At 44.7% G+C, this 21366-nt stretch overlaps 1 protein-coding gene across 3 annotated transcripts in view; it reads right to left on the bottom strand.

Moving 5' to 3' along the window:
- TRIM28 (tripartite motif containing 28) overlaps nucleotides 1–21366 on the bottom strand; it is a 49898-nt gene that overhangs the window by 11951 nt on the left and 16581 nt on the right. Inside the window, exons 2-14 of one of the 3 annotated variants that reach the window (XM_088655124.1) lie at nucleotides 19713–19825; nucleotides 19414–19546; nucleotides 18555–18690; nucleotides 17676–17792; nucleotides 17360–17474; nucleotides 16803–16949; nucleotides 10110–10224; nucleotides 8361–8491; nucleotides 7902–8039; nucleotides 7608–7638; nucleotides 6848–6890; nucleotides 4839–5058; nucleotides 3375–3682 (exon numbers count right to left, since the gene is read on the bottom strand). In XM_088655124.1, coding sequence (XP_088511250.1) covers nucleotides 3375–3682; nucleotides 4839–5058; nucleotides 6848–6890; nucleotides 7608–7638; nucleotides 7902–8039; nucleotides 8361–8491; nucleotides 10110–10224; nucleotides 16803–16949; nucleotides 17360–17474; nucleotides 17676–17792; nucleotides 18555–18690; nucleotides 19414–19546; nucleotides 19713–19825 — 1747 coding nt within the window. The remainder of the gene's footprint in view (nucleotides 1–3374; nucleotides 3683–4838; nucleotides 5059–6847; nucleotides 6891–7607; nucleotides 7639–7901; nucleotides 8040–8360; nucleotides 8492–10109; nucleotides 10225–16802; nucleotides 16950–17359; nucleotides 17475–17675; nucleotides 17793–18554; nucleotides 18691–19413; nucleotides 19547–19712; nucleotides 19826–21366) is intronic. The other 2 variants (XM_060281530.2, XM_060281528.2) reach the window with 2 other exon arrangements.

The raw sequence follows: 21366 nt of genomic DNA, 5'->3' as shown, positions 1-21366 counted from the left end.
ACAACAAGAATATAGGTTTTCAAACAGATAAATCCAGAGTTTGGAAACAGAATTGTGGGAGACAAAGACAAAAAATCTTTCTAAGATGTATAATTTGTTGCTGGAGTGGCATATGAAAGATGAACAAGTAAAATCGGTAATAATTGATTGGGCAAAAGGTGTGGGACGTCATATAATGTTAAGTGACTGGGAGAGGTTGTGGAAAAAAGGTTTTAAATTTACTGCATGTACCGTTCTGAAAGAAAATATGATGAAAATGATGTACAGGTGGTATTTAACACTGGTAAAATGAGCAAAGATGTATCATACATTGGACAATAAGTGTTGGAAATGCAAAAAGAAAGAAGGAAACTTTTCCCACATGTGGTGGACATGTCCCAAAGAGACTTCTGGGAAAAGATATATAATGAAATGAAAAAAGTGTTGAAAGTCATTTTATTAAAAGGCCATAAGCCTTTTTGCTTGGAATAGTAGGGGAAGAAATTCCCAAAAAGGACACATTCTTTCTGTATGCCACAACAGGTGCAAGATTATTTATTGCCATAGATGAATGGCAAATGAAATTGATGGACTTTATGGAACTCGCCAAACTGACTGGGAGACTCCGTGACCAGGAAGAGGAGACGGTGGAAGAAGATTGGAAGAAATTTAAATTATATTTGAAAAATATTGTAATATTTATTATGCTGGAATTCTTAGGGAAGTTGATATAAGCTTTCGGGTTAGAAATAGGATTTATGTTTAGTATCTCAATCAATCAATATACTTTATTCGACCGATAGTCAGAACAAAAACATTTCTCAATACAAAGATAAACATATAAAACTGAAGGCATTAGGGGATACATAAAATATAAAAATATAAATGGGGTATGTATCCCGCTGATGCCCTCAGTTTTATATTATTTATATACTAAACCTCCTACAGGTAACCCACATCAAGACATTCGATTATACGTTTCCGACACTTGAGCGCCAGGAAAAGGAATTTAGCCACTGAGAAGGTTATTTTCCCAGTGGGCTTGTTTAGCAAATATGCTGCCTGCCGTTCTCTTAGTCGGGAACTAAACTGAGATAAATACGGGGCTATAAGACATTGCCTTAAATCATTATAAAAGGGACAACTCAGTAGAATGTGTTCTGTAGATTCTACCTCACTCAAGGCACAATGGCACATTCTCTGACCGTATGGGACTCCTCCAAATCTTCCCCTCAAAACCGCCGAATCAAGGACATTCAGTCTAGCCGCAGTTAGTAGTCTGCGGTATTCCACGTAGTGGATATCCGCCAGGTAACGGGCTGGTGCAGACCGATACACCTGCTCCCCTAAAAACATCCCAGATTTCACGCGGGCTGTGTCCTCCTGTCTGGCAATATCCCCCAATCTCTGAGCGATCATCGCTTTAGCGCGACTGAACGTCATGGACTCAATATAAAGGGAGGACAGACCGCACTTTTGCACTTCCTCTACGACTTCCCTTTCCCATGGAGATTTAAAATTATCCCTCAGAATCAGGGGGGCCAAACCCATCGGTCTGAAACATAGTTTGAGCCATAGCCATAATTTCGCTTTCAGGGCCACATACGTAAAGGCTTGGCAACCGGTCTCCAATCTCATGATCACACCCGCAACAGAAGGGGGGATCCTGAGAATGGCCCTGAGGAATTGTGTTTGGATGGATTCCAAGCTTACAAAGTTCCTACGCGTACCCAAGGCAATGCCCACCAAAAGTAGTGGGAGAACTTTCATTTTAAAGAGTCGCAGGGCAACATCCACTGTTTGTGCCTGTTTCTTGGAGTACAGGGATCTAATCAACAGAGCTGCTTTAGAAGCATTTGCGGCTATATATTCTCTGTGTGCCAAGAAGGACCTGTTTGATCGAACTATCTGACCCAGGTATTTGAAGCAACTAACCTGCTCTATGGGAATACCATTAATTGACCACAAATTAGGTTTTGGTCGAGCAGCAAATACCATTATTTTGGTCTTGGCATAATTAAGATGGAGCTCGTGTTGGACTTTATGGAACTCGCCAAACTGACTGGGAGACTCCGTGACCAGGAAGAGGAGACGGTGGAAGAAGATTGGAAGAAATTTAAATTATATTTGAAAAATATTGTAATATTTATTATGTTGGAATTCTTAGGGAAGTTGATATAAGCTTTCGGGTTAGAAATAGGATTTATGTTTAGTATCTCTAAGATGTGTTTAGTTATGATGATGATGATGATTTTTTATTATTGGTAACATCAAGATTTAGTTTAATTGTTTCCTGGAAAACTGCTAAAGATGATTAAAAGTGAAATTCAGACGGGGGGACTCGGGGAAGTCACCCAAGAAGGTTAAGGAAAGTATGAACTGATAAGAATGTGAGTGTGGTTTGTTTTCTTTTGTTTTTGTGTGGTTGTTTGCGTTTCTATAAAATGAATTTTTAAAAAGTTTTTTTAAAAAAAACCTACTATCCAAACACCTTCAATAATTGTGGTGGGGAACCTGTGGCCCTCCAACACCCATCAGCATTGGTAATGCTTAGGAATGTTCCCAGATACACAAAGTCTGCATTAACTGCAGATCATTAAGAGAGAAAGGAAAATTCATTTTGATGATTTCCAAGGGGGAAATTAAAAGACGCCTGCTTCTTGGGAGAAAAGCAATGACAAACCTAGACAGCATCTTAAAAAGCAGAGACATCACCTTGCCGACAAAGGTCCGTATAGTTAAAGCTATGGTTTTCCCAGTAGTGATGTATGGAAGTGAGAGCTGGACCATAAAGAAAGCTGATCGCCGAAGAATTGATCCTTTTGAATTATGGTGCTGGAGGAGACTCTTGGGAGTCCCATGGACTGCAAGAAGATCAAACCTATCCATTCTTAAGGAAATCAGCCCTGAGTGCTCCCTGGAAGGACAGATCGTGAAGCTGAGGCTCCAATACTTTGGCCACCTCATGAGAAGAGAAGAATCCTTGGAAAAGACCCTGATGTTGGGAAAGATTGAGGGCACTAGGAGAAGGGGACGACAGAGGACAAGATGGTTGGACAGTGTTCTCGAAGCTACGAACATGAGTTTGACCAAACTGCGGGAGGCAGTGCAAGACAGGAGTGCCTGGCGTGCTATGGTCCATGGGGTCACGAAGAGTCGGACACGACTAAACGACTAAACAACAACAACAAGGGGGACACTCAAGTGTTTTGCTGAAGGACTTCCCTTCTGCAGCACTACAGGAATAGAAATATTGGGCAGAGTTATCTTCATAAGACTTGCTGCTTGTGCCACTACCACCATTCCTGACTTACAAGCCCCGTCTTCTCCTCCAGAGCCAATAGGAGGAACACCAAGATGCACAAGACGACATTTAGGAATAGGGAAGCCCATACCTGGGGATTTCCTGGAGAGCAGGCAGGTGACAATCCAGGTGGTAGCACTTCTTGCAGCCATCACACATGACTACAGCACCAGCTTTCAGGCAGACTCTGCAGGAAGCAGCTTCGTCCCCGTTGGCAGCGCCATCGTGGCTGTGAACAGACTGCATTTCCATAGCAGAGCTGGTGCTGCCACTGGGGGAGATGAGCCGGGGCGCTGAGGAGCCTTCTGGAATCAAAGCATCCTGGGGGAGCACCACTGGCTTAGTGTCTTTAGCATCAACAGAAGCTGGGTGGTCAATAGCTGCCTCCATCTGCTCCTCCTAGAGGAGGGAGAACAGAGAGGGAGTCAGGACAGAAGCACAACAGGAAAATGCACAGGGAAAGCAGTGCAAAGAATAAAGAGCACCTCTCATTATTAGGGCACAGGGTGAAATAAATCTGTTCCCACAAACCAGCTGGGATGAATTTAGTGAATTATAGTGATGCAGATTATGCAATAGTCTCATGTTTGATCCTCACCACTTCCGCATATACATTTATTGTGTTTTTAGAAATATTTCTGAACAGCTTAATATCTAGAAATGTATAACAGACACAATGGAAAAAATGAAAACTGATTATATTTTTTTTAAAAAAAAACTGATTTTATAAGATGCAGGAGACATCCCAGAGATCATGTCCACATTGTCAATATTGAGCTAGACCAGGCATAGGCAAACTCGGCCCTCCAGATGTGTTTGGGACTACAACTACCATCATCCCCAGCTAACAGGACCAGTGGTCAGCGATGATGGGAATTGCAGTCTCAAAACATCTGGAGGGCCAAGTTTGCCTATGCCTGGGCTAGCCCAACACCACACAGGAATTTACTCCCTTCATAAAAATTGGGGGGAGCACACAAGTATTCTTCCACTCAAAAATCACACTGGTTTTTCCTTGAACAGCTCCTAGAACAATGGACGGGTATCCACCTTGCAGCTGCCAGGGACAGTCCAGTTAAACCTGTCCCCCTATTATCCAGCCTCCCCACTGCTTAGCTGATAAAGGATCAGAAGACTGCACTATTTTCTGGACACTGATGGTACTCTAGGAGCTCCCTACGTCTTTCAGCTTTAACGCAGACTGAAGATGCCCAATTAGATGTCCTTGTCATACTAGCTGGAGGGAGAGGATGAATACAGATCGGTCCATCTGCAGCAGGGATCCCTGCTTCACTGGTCAAGTTAATCCAGGCACACTTCAACCCCTGGGAACTGCAGCAGCATGCTCTGGCCCACTTTCAGCAGTGGTGGGCTGGAGGGACTTACTTTACTTGACTGTGTGCAAAACATGGAACTCCCTATGGACTGAACAGGAGGCAATGGTGGTGGTTTTTAAAGGGGGTGGTATTCACAAGTGAGCAGGATTGCTACATGCAGCTAGCAATACTCACCACCCCACCCTGATCTAAGCTAACCCTAAAGGGTCAACGCTGACCTTCACTGCTGCCGGCAGCCCTGCTAAATGGGCAGCGGCAGCTGCAGCTTGCTGAACCCCACGTTCGATCACAATGAGATTGAAGTCTTCAGTGGAAGAGCCAGGAAACACCTTGAAGACAGGTGGCTGGTTGTCCGCTGTCAGGTCCACATCCAGCCGCTCCAGACTGACACGGGGCACCTTGCGCACGGTGCCACTCTCTCCATCTTGGCCACGGGTCCTGAAGCATAGTAGGAAACCCATGTTAGGAACTGCACACCTGGCCTTGCTGTATAGACAGCAAAGTCTAGGAATTTAAGATCCTAGGCCCTCTTGCCTTAGATTTAAAGTTGAAAATCGTGTACAGTGGTACCTCGCAAGACGAAATTAATTCATTCCACGAATCGTTTCGTGTTGCGATAATTTTGTCTTGCAAAGCGCAGCTTCTCATAGGAATACATTGAAATTTAATTCATGTGTTCCTATGGGGGGGAGCGCAAAAAAAGGCGCCGACTCACCCGCCACGGCCAGAGGTTTTTCATATTTTAAGGGGAGGGGGAAGCAGGAGGAGGGCCAGGGAGAGGCTCGCTCCGTCCCTCCTTCCCCAGCAGCCGTTCGCGCGCCCAACCAGACAAGACAGCCCCGTTCGCGCGCAGGCTGTCTGGTTGGCCTCTCCCGTTCACGCGCAGGCGGCTTAAGGTGAGTGAGGGGGGGTCCGGCTGCTGCGGAAGCCAGGCGATGGCGGTGGCGGAAGCACAAGGCGGGCGGGTGGCGACGGAAGCGCAAGGCGGGCGGGCTCCCCGGAGGAGACTTGGTGTGACTTTCTCCTCCTCGCGGTGCCCTGCTTCGTCTTGCAAGTCTGCCAAAAAATCGCAAAGCATTTTCGTCTTGCAATTTTTTCGTGCTGCAAGGCGTTCGTCTAGCGAGGTACCACTGTATGTTAAGCCTCAGAAATTACAAAGGTCTAGCTGAAGTCTGCAATACCTAGTGGGAAAAGAAAGTCGCCCGCTGATACCACCCTATCAACACACCTATTCAATAACACTCCTGCAAGACTACACCACACCACCATTCAGCTGTTGTAGTGTTATCTAGGATGGAACTGGTTTTATAGGCTTAATGAGTAGACAGCAGCCTTCTATCTAGTCCAGCTCAAGGCAAAATGCACTTCCTAATGATCAGACCTGAGCTCCCAGAACATGGCAACTCTCAAGCTTTCCATCTGCTTGGAAATTTGATTGGAATGTGTCACATGGATGGGCAAAATAAAATTCTCGTTTGCACCAAGAATTCCAGTCCAGCAACACAACCAGTTTTAATACCTATTACCTCTTGCAGACAAGGATGCTTGGTGGTTTAGTTTTAGTTCCAAAAGAAAAGGTTATTCAGGTCTTATTCTGAAGAACTGCTAAGGTCATACTTTCATGCAGGAATAATTCTTGTTCGAGGCATTTTGTGACTGGGGGTGGGGAGTGGAAAGAGTTACCCAGCAACCGCATGATGCTGCCCTTCAATAGGCATCTCATACATTTACTGTCAAGAGGTACAGGTAGGTAGCCATGTTGGTCTGAGTCGAAGCAAAATAAAAAAATTCCTTCAGTAGCACCTTAAAGACCAACTAAGTTTATATTTTGGTATGAGCTTTCGTGTGCATGCACACTTCTTCAGATACTGAAGAAGTGTATCTGAAGTGTATCTGAAGAAGTGTGCATGCACACGAAAGCTCATACCAAAATATAAACTTAGTTGGTCTTTAAGGTGCTACTGTCAAGAGGTAGTAAATAGAATCTATATTTTAGGCAAGTTATCACTCCACTTTTTCAAAGTAGCCTACAAATCTACAAACCCATGGCCAAGATCTTTTTCCTTTGGAGCAGGCAGGCTCTTAGCATTCAACAATGCACCAGATCCTAAAATGGCACACGTGTGTGGGAATAGAGAAGATGGGGTGGTTTGGAAGTAAACTACTGCAAAACGGGGCCCAAGCACCGCAGGAAGACATGGCAGCACATAAAAAAGAATGCACTTACCTCTTCATTCCAGAAACATTGGCTTCACCAGAGTACGATCCTTCTGTTGTAGTGAGGGGAAACAAGTGTCAAAAGACAGTCACCCCAAATTGGATCCCATCAACCCTCCTTGGCCCAAACGGAGAAAAAAATCTGTCATAATCGATGGGACTGCCCCATGCCTACAGGTGAAACCCGGAAAATTACAGTATCATCGAAAAGTGCATTTATTTCAGTAACGCAACTTTTAATTTTAATTTTTACAAATGCTTTCTTTTGGAAATTCCACAGTAATAAAACAACGGGTTACAATAATACGAAAATAAACATCGCTATTACATTTCATTAATTACATTCCATTTATAATTGACCCGCCTAACGACAAATAATTACAATTAGAACAAATAAAGGCTTGACATATCTTGCTTTGCATGTCATGTATCTATTTCGTATATTTGGTTTCACCTTTTAAGTTGCGTTACTGAAATAAATGCACTTTGACGATGTTCTAATTTTCCTAGTTTCACCTGTAATTCCACCCCTCACCCCCACCTCCGATGCTCCTTCTAAATCTTAGAAGTGAAAGGACCCCTTAACGCAGGGATGAGAAACCCGTGATTCTCCAGAAGCTGTTAAAACCACAACCTCCATTATCCCAGACAACAGAACAAAGCTCACGGAGGTTGAAAAATCTGGACGGCCACAGGTTCCTCAGCCTTCCCTTAAAGCTTTTACCTGCCCTCCCACTGAACACCCCTTCAGCTCCCTTCACACTGCTTACCTACGCCAAAGCCGTCACCCATGTCCATTGGCTGCAAAAGAACAGAGCAAAAAGTCAAGGGAGAGACCCAACTCCAGCCTTAAGCTGCTTCCTCACCACTTTCCATCAAGATGCATTACTTGTTACAGGTCCTGTGCAAGACAGTGGCCGTCGACTGCAGGCTTAACAACTGAAAGGCACACCTTGGAGGAAATCAGCACCCACAAAGACACATTCCATCTCCTGTAAGCAGTGCCAGGAAAGGCACCCTCCTCCATTCTAGAGACCCTTTCTTCCTCATCCTTCCCTGCTCACCTGTCCAGCAGAAGAGGCACTAGCATCATTGATATAGCAGTCGGGGATTGCCTGCCGCTGGCTGTTGGAAGGCAGCACAGGCTGAAGCAGAGCTCCCTTATTCAATATGCTTGTCTGCAGAGACATCTGCTGGACACCCTACATGGAAAGGTGGACCAGGAAGCCTGTTACTGCACGTTAAGCCAATGGATATGGAGTATTTTATGGACCATCGACCACTATGGGGGCTCCGGCAGGCTAGCCCAAGGCATGCAGCAACGTACTATCTACTTGTAGAAGGGACACGACTGATGACGCATGGTGTGTTGTTACTGTGACAGCTTCATGCATAAAATGCACCTCCCCGCCACTGAGACAGGCACTCCCAGGATGTATGTGGACCAACCAGCCAAGGGTTGCTGGATCTACAAAGACAGGCAATCATGGGGAGACAGAACTGGTACAAAGGAGAGCCGGTACCTGAGAAGGAGGAACAGAGCCCTGCCTGACTGCCACTCCTCCAGATGCAGCAGAGGTAGCGTTGGCCCGCTGTTGGGGAGTCTGGGCATTAGGGGTTGCCAGCAAGCCACTCCGCTCCGAGACTATCTGACCTAGGGGAGGGATGGTGGGGTAGAAAAGGAAGGTTATGTCTCTCAAGGGCTGGCATTTGTTACACTTGCCTCGATGCAAGAATGTAAAAATTGTCACAATGAGGTAGGGCTGGAACAGTGATGCAGGTAAGCAAAGCATCCAGGCACAGAGGCCAGACAGCTGGCACATAACAGCTCGAGAGAGCCACATCCAGATGCTGTTATCCCTGGGCAGGTTGGTAGGCAGCACTGTACATTACCGTATATTCCGGCATACAAGGTGACTTGGGCGTATAAGACACCCAACTCAAAAATGTCTGCAGCGATTTCTGGTGCCGCGCTACCCATATCGAAAATGTCCGCAGCGCCAGAAATCGCTTCTGAGCATGTGCAGACATGCGGACATGCTCAGAAGCGATTTCTGGCGCTGCTCGGCGAGTCCCCGGGTTAAAAAGTCGTCTTGTACGCCGGAATATACGGTAGGTCACATAAACCTTACCACTTATTGAATGCCAAAGAGGCACTTAAAGAATTTTCTGTTCTCTGTCTCTCTGAGAGACGCAGACACATTTCATTAGTAGATTTTTATCTTGAAAACACAGATATTCTGCAAGACGGGTATGTGTTTAGGATTGCACTGTGCTTTGTATGGTTTGTATGGTTTCCCCACCTTCATTTGTGGCCTTCTTGCACATCATCCAGTACCGCTATTGTACCATCAGCATGCATGAAGTCTATGGAATAAGTAACTAAAGAGAAGGACAGACAACAGAAGCAAGTTCTTCTAAGTCCAGGAAGTCCCAGTTCAGAGAAGCCATGCACAAAAAGGGTGCTGACTGAATTGTTGGATTTTTTTGAATAGTCAAGTTACTTTAGAGCCGGTCTAATGTAAATACTGTCTAAGAGAAACATGTGCCAGTGATTTCTGTTAATTGCTCACAGGCGTGAGCTCTGCTCCTTGTATGTAAGGCTCTGCCAGAAAGCCTTAGATCTCTTAGTTGAATGTATCTCTTAGTAGATCACTCTCTCAGTTGAATGTATCTCTCAGTTAAATATCTATCAGTGTGATTTAATTCTCAGTTTAAGAGATTCCTTAGTTGAATCTTAGTATGAGAGTTGTTTAGTTAGTATGAGAGTTGTTTAGTTACAAAGCTGGTTTGCTGTTAATTCTTCGGTAGTTTAATGGGAGTTATGTGGGAGTTTGTGGGAGGTTTGGAATGGTTTGAAGGTTGGAATGTGGGTAGATAAAGTTGCTAAGAGAGGAAGCATTTATCTTTAGTTTAAAGTCTCTTTAGAGTCAGTTTGTTGTTCAGTTAAAGAAATCCAATAGTATTTTCATCTGTATACTTTTACAAGTGTGCAGCTAGTAAGGGGTTTCATATAAGGGAGATAATTCCCTATACTCTTGGTGGTGTTTTCTTAGCCAGGTCAACTTCTGGAATATCATACTGCAGGGTAATAAAAACATGGCTCACTCCAGATATTCTGAGCTACAACTGCTGGGAGCAACACCTGGGGGGGGGGCACCACATTGAAACAGCTCTGCTGTATTTTATTGATTTCATGGGATGGTGTATGTCCGAAAAGCTGGGCTATATCTTATGAATAAATGAAATAATTCCAGTAGTCCATTTCTCACCAAATGTCTCTGCGCTCTTGGTCCAAGCATTTAAGTCCCACTGGAATTTCATGTCTCCATGGGGCTCCACAGGATCAACGATCATTTTGAGAGCCCTGTGCAGCTGGAAGTAAATCTGAAGCAGAGTGTGAGAAAGAGAGAAGAAAGCTTAATTGTACCAAAGGAAAACCATTAAAAGCTCATTCACTACCATCAATATAGTACAGTCTAGCTGGTCTGTCACTACCCTTCTGCACTGCTTTTGGGTACCCAGAATGGATACCCATATGGTGTGGCAAGGAGGGCAGAGATTTTAAAGCAAACTGCAGAGAACCATGGCAGGTTTGTTAAGGAACGCAGTTAATGGGTCAATTCCATTAGTGAGGAAAGAGCTCCTTGTGATAAGACTTCCTTATCAGTGTTACTGGGCAGCTTAGGTACCTAACTTTATGTATAAAAGGGCTCAAATTACAGCGTGGGTTGTGTTGTGCACAGCTCACAGACTTAACATTTAGAATAACATTCGTTTAAAGATTGGAAAATGCTTAATGAATATATGGGAAATAACTTTTCAGCTGAAAACGCTGGCAGCATTAAGATAACTTCAACAGGGTAAACAAGTTTTGATGGATGCAGTAATGGAATGCTGAATGGTATGTTTTTTTGTAAAATATGCAGGGATTTATGATATGTAAAATGAACCATGGAAAGAGAAGAAGGTAAGTCATTGATATCTTAAGGATGTAGTACGAGTATTTTAAATTGCAAAACAGAAAACTTAATGAAATTATATACAAATTACAGTGTGGGTTGTGGATCATCATCAGGAAGGAGTGAATTGCTGTGTAATTGTGGAGTTATCTGAACATTTTGAGAAGAGGTTGTCCGAGAAGATTTGGAGAACTGCCAGACTTATAGGCAATTACACCAACAAGGTTTCCAGTGCTAAGGTGTGTGTGTGGCCTACTACGTTTGTGGCAGGAAAACCCATGATAATGAACAATACATAGTCTAAGTTCAATTCACACTTAACTAGACCCAGCTGATTGTGTGGGATAGCCAGCTTCACATAACCAACCAGCTTAAATTTAATTAATGCATTAAAGGCATTAAGAGTGGGCTGTCCTGGCTGGCTTAGCTAAGTCACTTCCCCTCACCTTGGAAGGGATTCGTGCCTTTGTTCTACCATTCCACTGTGTGAGCCCTACCAGGAAGGAGGTCTGTGCTGGTTGCTCCAGGCCCAAACCACGTGGCTTTCTTACAAAACCATCTTTATGTTTCTGTGCAAATGATTTAGAAACACTTACCACTATGGAATCTAAGCTTCACTGCCTATTTAACTGCTGGATGGAAAAGCACATGAATCAAACCTTTGAAGAGTTTGTAATTACAGTCGTACCTTGGTTTTCTAATTAAATCCGGAACAGTTACAAAATCTTTTTTTTAATAATAATTTTTATTAATTTTGCATATTAACAAAACAAAGACACATACACAATTAAGTAACATAATTTCCACCTTCTTCTAAACCACCCTCCATGAGATCCCTCCTGCCACAAGGTATTCCCATGAACAGTGCGCAGTCGAAGGCGGTGCATTTTATAATTGGGCTTATCCCCACCCCTCCCTCCTCACCCCAGCAAACCCCTCCCCTGCCACCGAGGAGTCCTAGGGTAATAAGAAGAGAGAAGGTGAGTGTCCACCCAACTATTTAAACTTTACCAAAAATCAAGAAAAAAGAAAAAGAGAAAAAGAGAAAAACACAAGAAAAAGAAAAAGAAACAGAAAAAATAGAATAAATCTTTTTTCCAAACCATTGTGTTATGGGCTTCCCCTACCTCCCCCCTTTTCTGATTTTCAACATCATTTAAGCAGTTTTCTTGTCATATCCCCCACTCTATTTTCGAAATTCTCCAATCTTATATCAATAACATCCTTATTTTCTATTAAATTTTCTTCTATCATCATTTCTCATTCTCTCCCCCCCCACCCCACCCCCAGCACTCCCCCTGCCACAGAGAGTTTATAGAGGAAAGAAGGGGAGAGGCAATGGTTCTTTTTCCAATTGGGTCTTCCCTCCCTCCCCGCCCCAGGAGCCCCCCCTGCCACCAAGAGCTCCCTGCGCGCAGAGGGCCGACAAGAGGGAGAGGAACCCCCAATCGTCCCCTGAATTATTCATCAATCTCTTTTATAATACTTCTAAACAACTCCTAAATCTTGTTTCTATCTCATCATCATTCTTTTTTTCCCCAAAAACTCCCATATTCTTAAAACCTATTTGTATTCCCAATTCTAAATTTTCTCCTTATCCCCAATTCTTTCCCCCGCCTCCCCTGATCTCGGCCTCCCCCCTCCAGTCCAGCAAGTACCAAAGTCAATGATCCAGTTTTCAGTCCTTTTTTTATCCATCCTGTTAAACAGAATACTTTCCTCCTTCATCCCACCCCCTTCCTGACAAATTTTCCAGTCCAGGCTTCTCTATTCTCCTCCCCCCAGAAGTCCTTTCTTCTTTGCAGGATGCATTTCTTGTGGGTTTTCTGTCTCTTCAGAAGTTCTTGCTTCTCCCCCTCGAAAGGAGGGGTATTCCAACTCTCGGCTATTTCTTTGTTCTTTTGCGAATCCTGTGTCCCATCCCCATTTTCTTCAGTTTTGTTGTAGTTCAAATCATCAGTCTTTTTATCCTCTTGCACCATTTCTTGAAGAGTCTCATCTTTCTGTACATCTTGGTTTATTCCTTCCAATTGTTGTTGAGTCTTATGCATACTAATTTTTATTTCCCACAAGAGTCTGAAAACTTTCTCCTGGAAGCCAGGTGTGTAATCTCTTGTTGACATTTTTCTAGCTTTTCAAGGTCAGAACAAAACTTGGGAAACAGGAAGTGGTTACAAGTTATAATTATTCCTTATAGTCCAAAGTGGATGCATTATATTCCATGTATTTTATCTTCAACTTTTTAATTATTTCCAAAAGGCTGCGGTCAGCCCTCAAATATCAAACCGAAAATCTTTGAAAGTCAGTTCCTTCCATTCCCTCACCCCATTATTTTCCACTCGCTGTTCTGTTCAGGGTGCCGATTTTCAGGGTATGGAGAGGGTCTCTTCTTCAATTACATATACTTGCAGGGTTTTTACAGTCTGAAACCGTTCTCCCCCTTTACCCTGCCTCTGGGGGAGAATCTTAAGTCAGTTTTTGGAAATATTCAAGCGGTTAAGTTCTTTGCCCCGGCACCGGGGGTCTTCCTTAAGCTGCTTCCTCTTTAAATCAGTAGGGGGGAGATCAGCTTCCGTTTTTTGAATCTCACCCCCGTTCCAAATTTTAAATCTTTAAATCTTTTTTTATTTATTTACCGTGTTTCTCATATTTTAAAACACGTCTTGTATTAATTTTTTCCTCAAAAAACCACACCATGGCTTATTTTCAAGGGATGTCTTATTTTTTAATAAAGTATGGTAAAGCAAACTACATTTATTCAGTTATAATTAAGTTGTCTTCTTCTGGAACATCGTCATAACTCTCCAAACCCAAAATCTACTGCAAACTACATTTATTCAAGTATAATAAAGTCATCTTCTTCTGGAACTTTGTCATAACTCTCCATATCCGGAATTCCATCCTGAATGTCTTGTGACTCCAGTTCCTTTAGAACCATTGGCCCCAATCTTTCATGTCGAGCAATACAGCTCTCAGTAAATGAGCAGCTCTTATCCTGGTAAGCCTTGGCAACAACACTGTCACTGATTTTTCCCATGATTTCCTCACCCAATTCACAACCTCTTGCAGGCCAGGTTTCACAAAGTTTCCACGCTGATTTCTTGTCATTCTATTTTCAATGTAGTCGTTAATTTCTACACGCAAATGGTCTTTGAATGGCTTGTTTATTGCAATATCAAGAGTCTGCAGATAAGCAGTCATTCCTGCAGGAATCATTATTTGATCTATTCTTCTCTATGCAAGGAACTTCTTCATGTCTTTAGCACGATGAGTGCTGGCTGAATCCCAGACTAGCAGACCTTTTTGGCCACCTCGCGTAACAAGTGGCAGCATTAAATCAAGCCACTTCCTTATAACTGCTTGTGTGCACCAGGCTTTTTCGGATTCAAGAACATAAATGCCAGAAACACGTTCAATCTTATTTTTCTTGCCCTTACTGATGATAACAGGTGTGGTTTTCGTTCCATCCAGACGAATTGCCAAAACACAGGTAACACGTGGACTTTCGTGACCAGTGGAGGGAACGTAGATTGAGGAGGCACCCCTCTGTTCAATTGTCGTTTGGGCTCCTTGACCCATAAACAATGCAGTTTCATCCATAGCAATCATGTTGCAAAGTTGGTATTTAGAAAAGTCGATGCCATCAACAAAGGACTTGAATGCAAGCGCTCGCTTAACAACTTCAGCATCCTCCAACTTAAACAGTGTTGTTGATTTTCTGAGAGACATGTCGTATCGCTGAAGGAAGCCATCCAGCCAGCGATGTGATGCTTTGAATTCTGTGGGCAATTCGAATTGTGGTGCCATTTCAAGGGCAAAGGCTCGAATATCAGCCCTGCGCACAACCAAAGCCTTTGCTCTCCTGTCAGCGATCCACTCACTAATCATGTCTTCTAGCTCAGGAAGTAAATGTTGCCGTCCAGAACCACACTTACGCTTCTTAGCGTTTCCCATGCGCACCTGTAGACTGAGTTTCTCATATTCTGCCCGCCATTTCTGGACCAGTCGGATATCCAACTTCTTCTCCAGGCAGAAAGCCGGAAGATTCTGGCCCTGGGAGTCCTCCACAATTTTTTTCTTGTAATCCACAGAGTAACTCTTTCTTTTTCCACTCATCTTGTCTGGGGGACTGTTGCTGGGGGAGAGAGACAAACACTGATGAGTAAAATGGCAGACTTTTACGGTACTTTCGTGCATGCTATCAAATCTTGCACCAACCATGCATAAACATTGCACCGTACTTTTGCATCAAGCAAAAGCACCGGGGGGGGGGAATTGCATGCAATCAAATCTTGCACCAACCATGCATAAACATTGTACCGTACTTTTGCATCAAGCAAATGCACACGGGGGGGGGAGCAATTGCATGCAATCAAATCTTGCACCAACCATGCATAAATATTGTACTTTTGCACCACGCAAAAGTACACTGAGGGGGAGCAATTGCATGCAATTAAAGCTTGCATTAAACATGCATAAAGTGAAAGGTTTCTGAAATCAAAAGCAGCAGAACAGAGCCCAAACAAGCATGATAAAAGCATGCTTTTCACAAACTTTTCCTGCATTGCATGCATACCGTGCAAGCTCAATGTTTTTAGCCCAACAAGAGATCAGTGCACTTACAGAACAGGCTTTGAAGAGCTGCACCTCTTGCTGGGTCGGAGCTTCGCACGGCTTCAGTTGCAGTCAGAGGGCTTGAAGCACAGTGCGCTGAGGCTCCAGGTCCCAGGGCTTTGCCGCGGCTCCTGAGGTACGCGTCCAGCCGGGTCCCGGGGGGTTAGCGCGCGCCTTTGAGGCTCGCAGGCGGGTCCCAGGGCTTCGCCCGCGGCTCCTCCTATGCGTCCAGCCGGGTCCCGGGGGTTAGCGCGCGCGCGCTGAAGCTCCAGCCGGGTCCCAGGGCTTCGCAGCGGCTCCTGCAAGCTGCCGCGGCTCCAGTTCTGCCGGGTCCCAGGGCTTCACACAGGGGACACCGAGGCTCCTGCTGCGTCCCGCGGCTTCGCCTCTCGCTCGGTCGAGGCTTTGCGATAGTGCTTATTTTCGGGGTATGTCTTATTTTTCGCCAACCCTTTGAAATCCTGTCATGGCTTATTTTGGGGGGGATGACTTATAATATGAGAAACACGGTACTCACGGTCTCTCGATTTGCCAAATCCTTCTTTGGAAAAATCCAGCACTCTCCGCCTCCGGCCCGGAGCTTCTCCCTGCAAGGGTAGCGATGGCGCTCCAAAATGGCCCCCGCGACTACAACCCTTCTCGCTCCAGAGCTCTTATTAGAGCCTACCGGAGAGTTGGGGGGTTAGGATTGGGGCGCTGCTGGGCTAATTCCGCCCCCAAAACGCTCGATTTGGGGTTCTATGGGGTGCAGCGGCGCTCCCGCTGCTTTCCCCCCCCCCTTGCAGAGTCGGGTCGCCTCGGAGCTCGAGACGGACCCCGCCGGACGACGCTGGCGCTGAACCGGAAGCCGTTACAAAATCAAGGAACGTCCCGCAGCCAATCGGAAGCCGTACCGGATGTTCAGCTTCCAGAAACCTTTTGAAAACTGGAACAATCATTTCCGGTTTTCAATCATTTGGGAGCTGAAACACTCGACGAGTTCAAAAAGTGTTCAGCTTCCAAGGTTCCACTGTATACCATTTTTAACTTAACAAATGTGCAGTCTTTTACTATGCTAAGAGAAGTGGGGAACTTTGGAAGTAACTTAGAAGGGGCTATTTTAAAGCTCTAACAGCCTGTACTCCACGTACCTTGCTGCATCTTTTGTGATTTTAAATCTCTGCTGGGGTTCTCTCATCAAAGAGTACTTGTCCCAAACCTGGATCTAGGCATCCAGGGAATTCTGTTTTTTTAATACATATTTTCCTTTAACCGAAATGCAAAAACAGATAGGTGGATTAACCTCAAACATTAAGCAAATATCAAACATTTGAGAAGTGCCAAGTAACAGCTTGAAAGCTCTCAACAAGTCCTGCATGGCATGTGGGAAAGGAGCACCAGAAGTCTCACCAGCTTCTTCGAAAGCAGCAAGGCGGTGTTGTTGTCGCTTTCCAGGGCCCAATTAGCAAAGCGTAGGATATGCTCCTGGTGGCGCTGGAGCTTTGTCATGGCCCAGTGTTGCCTCTCCAGTTTCTCCTGCTGCCCTTCGGTGACTTTCTGTAAAGGGGAAGGGAAAAAGGGGAACAGTTGGTTCATTATCATCATAGCCACTACTACTTTATCTTGTCTTACTATACCCAATACTGGCATTGACATAGTTAAGCTTTGGCTGCCACATGAGGAAACTGTGACTAAGGCCTTTACTGTGCCTATTTGCAGTGATGGTCACCTGTGCAATAAGGCCACCCCCTCAGTTCTTCCCAGAGTCAGATTTTGTTCTGCTTTTTTAAAAACATGGTTGGTCCTCCTTGATTAGATAAAAAACGACTGCAGGCTAGTAAGTGAAGATTACTTTGATTGGTGGCATTCAAGTTTTCTTTATGCAATTTTCTTCCCCATCTTTTCCCAAAACCACCATGCCGTGCCATGCCCGTTCACAGCCAGAAGCAGTCATTTCAGTCTCTCACCTGCGCGTCGTTAACGAGCACCTTGCCCCGCTTATTGAGCTCCTTCATGATTTGCAGGATGGCCATCTTCACATCCACCTGCACTCGCTTCTGCACATCTGCCACCTGCCGGATCCTGAGGGATTAAAGCAGGGGGTAGCGTAAGGCTGTGGTCCCCAGAGAGCCAATAAGTTCTACACAAGTCTGCTACCAGTGCTTTTTTTCCCACAACCCTTTGAAAAGCCTGCGACCCAAAACCACATGATGACCCTGAAAGCTTAATGGATGCTAACTGTGGTCATCCAAGAATTGGGTCTTCTGCAAACGAGGCACTTACGAGGTTCGCACTTCCTTGGTTGACTTCTGGAGGTTGGCATGCTTATCTCCCAGGCGCTTTACCAACGAGGCCAGCATCTTGCGTTGGTTCTTGACTGCATCCTCCAAGAACTGGTACCTGCGGAGAAGGGTACAGCCTTCATTTGGTGACAGTACTGGGACTCTAAAAGCCATTATAAAAAGTGTGCTCGCATTTCTCTTGCAATTTTTATTTTATTTAAAAGAATTTATAGAAAAGAGCTACATTCAGCTGTTTTATTACTGCTTTAGAGCTCTTGTTTGTTTTTACACTAATCCTTCTGTGCTCCCTACGGCAGGAAAGGAAGGGTATAGGAGTGGTGAAACAGCATACTGAGATTCTTGCACAGCACAGGGTTGGACTGGATGGCTCTCTACAATTATACATTTCTACATTCCGATTAACCATCAAAACCTGTTGCATCTTAACATACCAGGCTTGAAGGGGGTCAACTCCTATATGGCACTGGCTTTCCCCACTTACTGTCAAGACCAATTTAGCAGAGTGTGGGGAGCAAAGGGGTGAAGAAATAAGCCTAACTCAAGATAGGAGCAGCTGGTTTTTCTTGATGGAACTACCACATGTGGGCATGGAATGGCATTCTTACAGCCAAAACAGGCTTCCCCTGGTGCCCTTCAGATGTTTCTGGGCTACCAACTCCCCATCAGCCCCAGGCAGTGCAGAAAATAGATGTAGCTTATTTGAGTCGCAGGCCAAAACATCTGCAGGACACTGAGTTGGAGAAGGGTGGCATTGGCTGGTGAACTCCGCAGTTCATCTCAGGCAGCAGCAGCAGCAGTAGCAGAAGGCATCATTCTAGATTGACAGATATGTTTCTACATAGCCAGCAGGAATGCTTACTGGTGATCCTTGTGCACATTCAGCTGGCAGTCCCGGCAGGTGAGGGTGTCGCAAGTGTCGCAGAACAACACCAGTGGCTCATGCTTGTGGACGGAGCAGTACACTGTCTTCTCTCTCTCCTGGGATTTGGAAGAGCCTAGCAAGAAGCAGAGGACAGCCTGTTTACCCTTGCAAAGCACACACCTCAACAGATGCAGCATTATGTGGGTGCGGGAGAGAAAACCATGGCATTTTGCGCCCACCATGCCAGGGCCAACAGCACTAGTTTCAGACAAGTAATGTTTCTCTCAACTCCCTTGGACGTTGTCGGGGACCATGCTGAGGAGGGCAGAGGAGGAATGGTGGGAGCCTCCCCCTGCTCCGGATCCTAGATCTTCCCAGGAGCAGGAGGACAGTATAGATTTGCAACAGTGGTTTGCAGAGGGAGATAGTTCAGAAGGCAGAAGCTGGGAAATACTGGATGGGGAACAGCTAGGAGAAGAAAGAGATTCACTGTCTCTGGAAAGCATTCCTCCACCCAGCCCAAGGACAGTAAGAGCTCAGAAGGTGGCAGAGAGCACAGAGGGTGCGAGCTCAGGTTACAACATGCAGTAGTGACATGGGTGACTAGGGAGGCATGGGGTGGAACTCTTAATTGGGAGCACCCCATTAATTGGAAGTGGATTCTTTGTTCTCTCGCTATGATCATTAAAGTTTCTAACTGGTTAAGAAGACTCCTTTTCCTTTTTTTGTTTATCTGCTGTGCGGGGGGTGGGGGGTGGAAGCCAATTCCCTGAAGCCTGACAGACGTTTCCACCAAACACCCATGACAGTGAACCTTTGCAGCCCACAAGACATTCTCCCTATGCCGCCAACTTACCTGTGGACCGGACAGTGTGTTCCTTAGTGTACTTCACTCTCTGGTGAGCCTCCACGCAAGTCTCGCACAGGGGCTCTTGGCACTCCACACAGTAGCTGGTGGCCGGGGCATTGTCTTCACAGCTGGTGCAGCACTGATGGGAAAAGGCACATGGTTAATTAACCAGTAAGAACAACAGAGTCATTTCCCTCCAACCACCCTAATCAGAGAGGCAGAAACCAGCCAAGGCACATCCAAAGACCAAGCAAAGAAACACTAGAATGAGAGGCTTGTTGTGGGAGGGGGAGTGACCCAATTACCTGGTTAGCTTCTCTGGCATCCCCAAAAGACTCTGTTGCACCATCCCGCAGGAAGTAGTTCTCTACTATGTCTTTTAGGTAACACTGGTGCTTGCACACTGGGCAGTCAACCACTGCAAAGAGAAGCACAACAGAAACATCAGGCACGATCCACAGGTACACACTAATCTGTGTTTTCTGAAAACGATTTAAGACAATTTTGTTTCGTTTCGACAGCCTTTTCCAGCTGCATGAAAAGGTCTCCTGCCTTGGAGAGTCTATGTTTTGTATTGCTTATAAGTCTATCTGCAGGGGCTTTTTTGTACTGCTTAGCATGATTTTTATTTTTATTATTTTAAAAAATGGATATATGCTTGTAAACTGCCTTGTAGAAATAAACGGAAGACCCACAGAAGCACCGAGCAAAACCAGTCTCCTCTATGTCATCTTGCCTGTTAGCCATATTTGTGCAGCCATTTCAGGATAAGGTGGGCTTGCAGATAAGAGAGAAGCAATGATAAGATGCATGTCAATGCATCTGAACTGTTCTCCCATTACTCATCTGACTAGCCAGGTCAGCAGCCATCACTGCAACCTGAAAAGTGGGGAAGGGGGTGTGGGTGTGCGCGTGGGTGCGTGCGTGCATGCTCTCTTGCTCTCTCACTCACCAAATCACTTGCTGATACATTTACTGATTTCCCTCTATATCAGAAAGGTATAACCAAACATTGCTGTTTTACAAATAGTTGCAGAGAATGAAATGAAAGAGCCACACTAGCAGCTCACATGTGAAGATTAAATCAACTGCTTCCATTCCGGCTGGTCATATTATGAACTCAGAAACTGGTGCCCCTGCATCATACTTTCCTTTTCATCTCATGCTTTTCGACAACACTGTAGGCAGGGACTGTCATGTTTTGTGTACAGCACTGACCACATTAGACAAATTATAAGCAACCAATTATTAGTACAACAAGCAAGTCAAGCCTTCCATTCATTTGCCCTATGCATGCATTTCACACATACGTGTGTGTGCAAGGGTCCGTCTAGCCCAAGATTCCAAAGCTGCCCACTTCACAATCTACATTTCTGCCACAACATATAACCAACTACAGCAGTTTGCACTTTTTTAATTTTTTTGAAACATGTTTGTGCAGATTTTTGTTATTTCCAAAGCAGTTCACACCACCACAATTCCAACATTAAAGTAAAATTTTTAGAATCAATAAATACTTGTGTATTTACCACATCTTATTCCACCAAAGTATTCACAATGTTGTCATCTTTACAAAACCTAGTAACAGCCAGAATGACAACAACTGGCAGCTAAGCCACACTATATCATACAGAGATACTTTATTTTTATATTATTGTTATTATTATTCCCCACCTGACGAGACTGAAAGCTGCTTACAGATAAAAAGAACCACTAAAACATAGAAAAACACTAATTTAAAAAAACAATAAAATATTGATAGAATTTAAACTACAAACGCTCTATAAAATCTGCTTAAAGCATACAAATTACTAACAGCACAGCACCAGCCCGTTGATTAAAAGCTGTCAATTCCTGAAAGTGTTGGAACAAGAAAGTCTAGCAACTAATATGCAAGCTAGTATATTAAGGGAAAAAATATTTTGGCTAGTTCTGACCATACACCTCAGTACTCTCCAA

The sequence above is a fragment of the Zootoca vivipara genome, chromosome 12 (genome assembly GCF_965207765.1).
Source record: "Zootoca vivipara chromosome 12, rZooViv2.hap1.1, whole genome shotgun sequence".
Lineage (NCBI taxonomy): Eukaryota > Metazoa > Chordata > Lepidosauria > Squamata > Lacertidae > Zootoca > Zootoca vivipara.
This window is presented reverse-complemented; position numbering and strand designations above follow the sequence as displayed.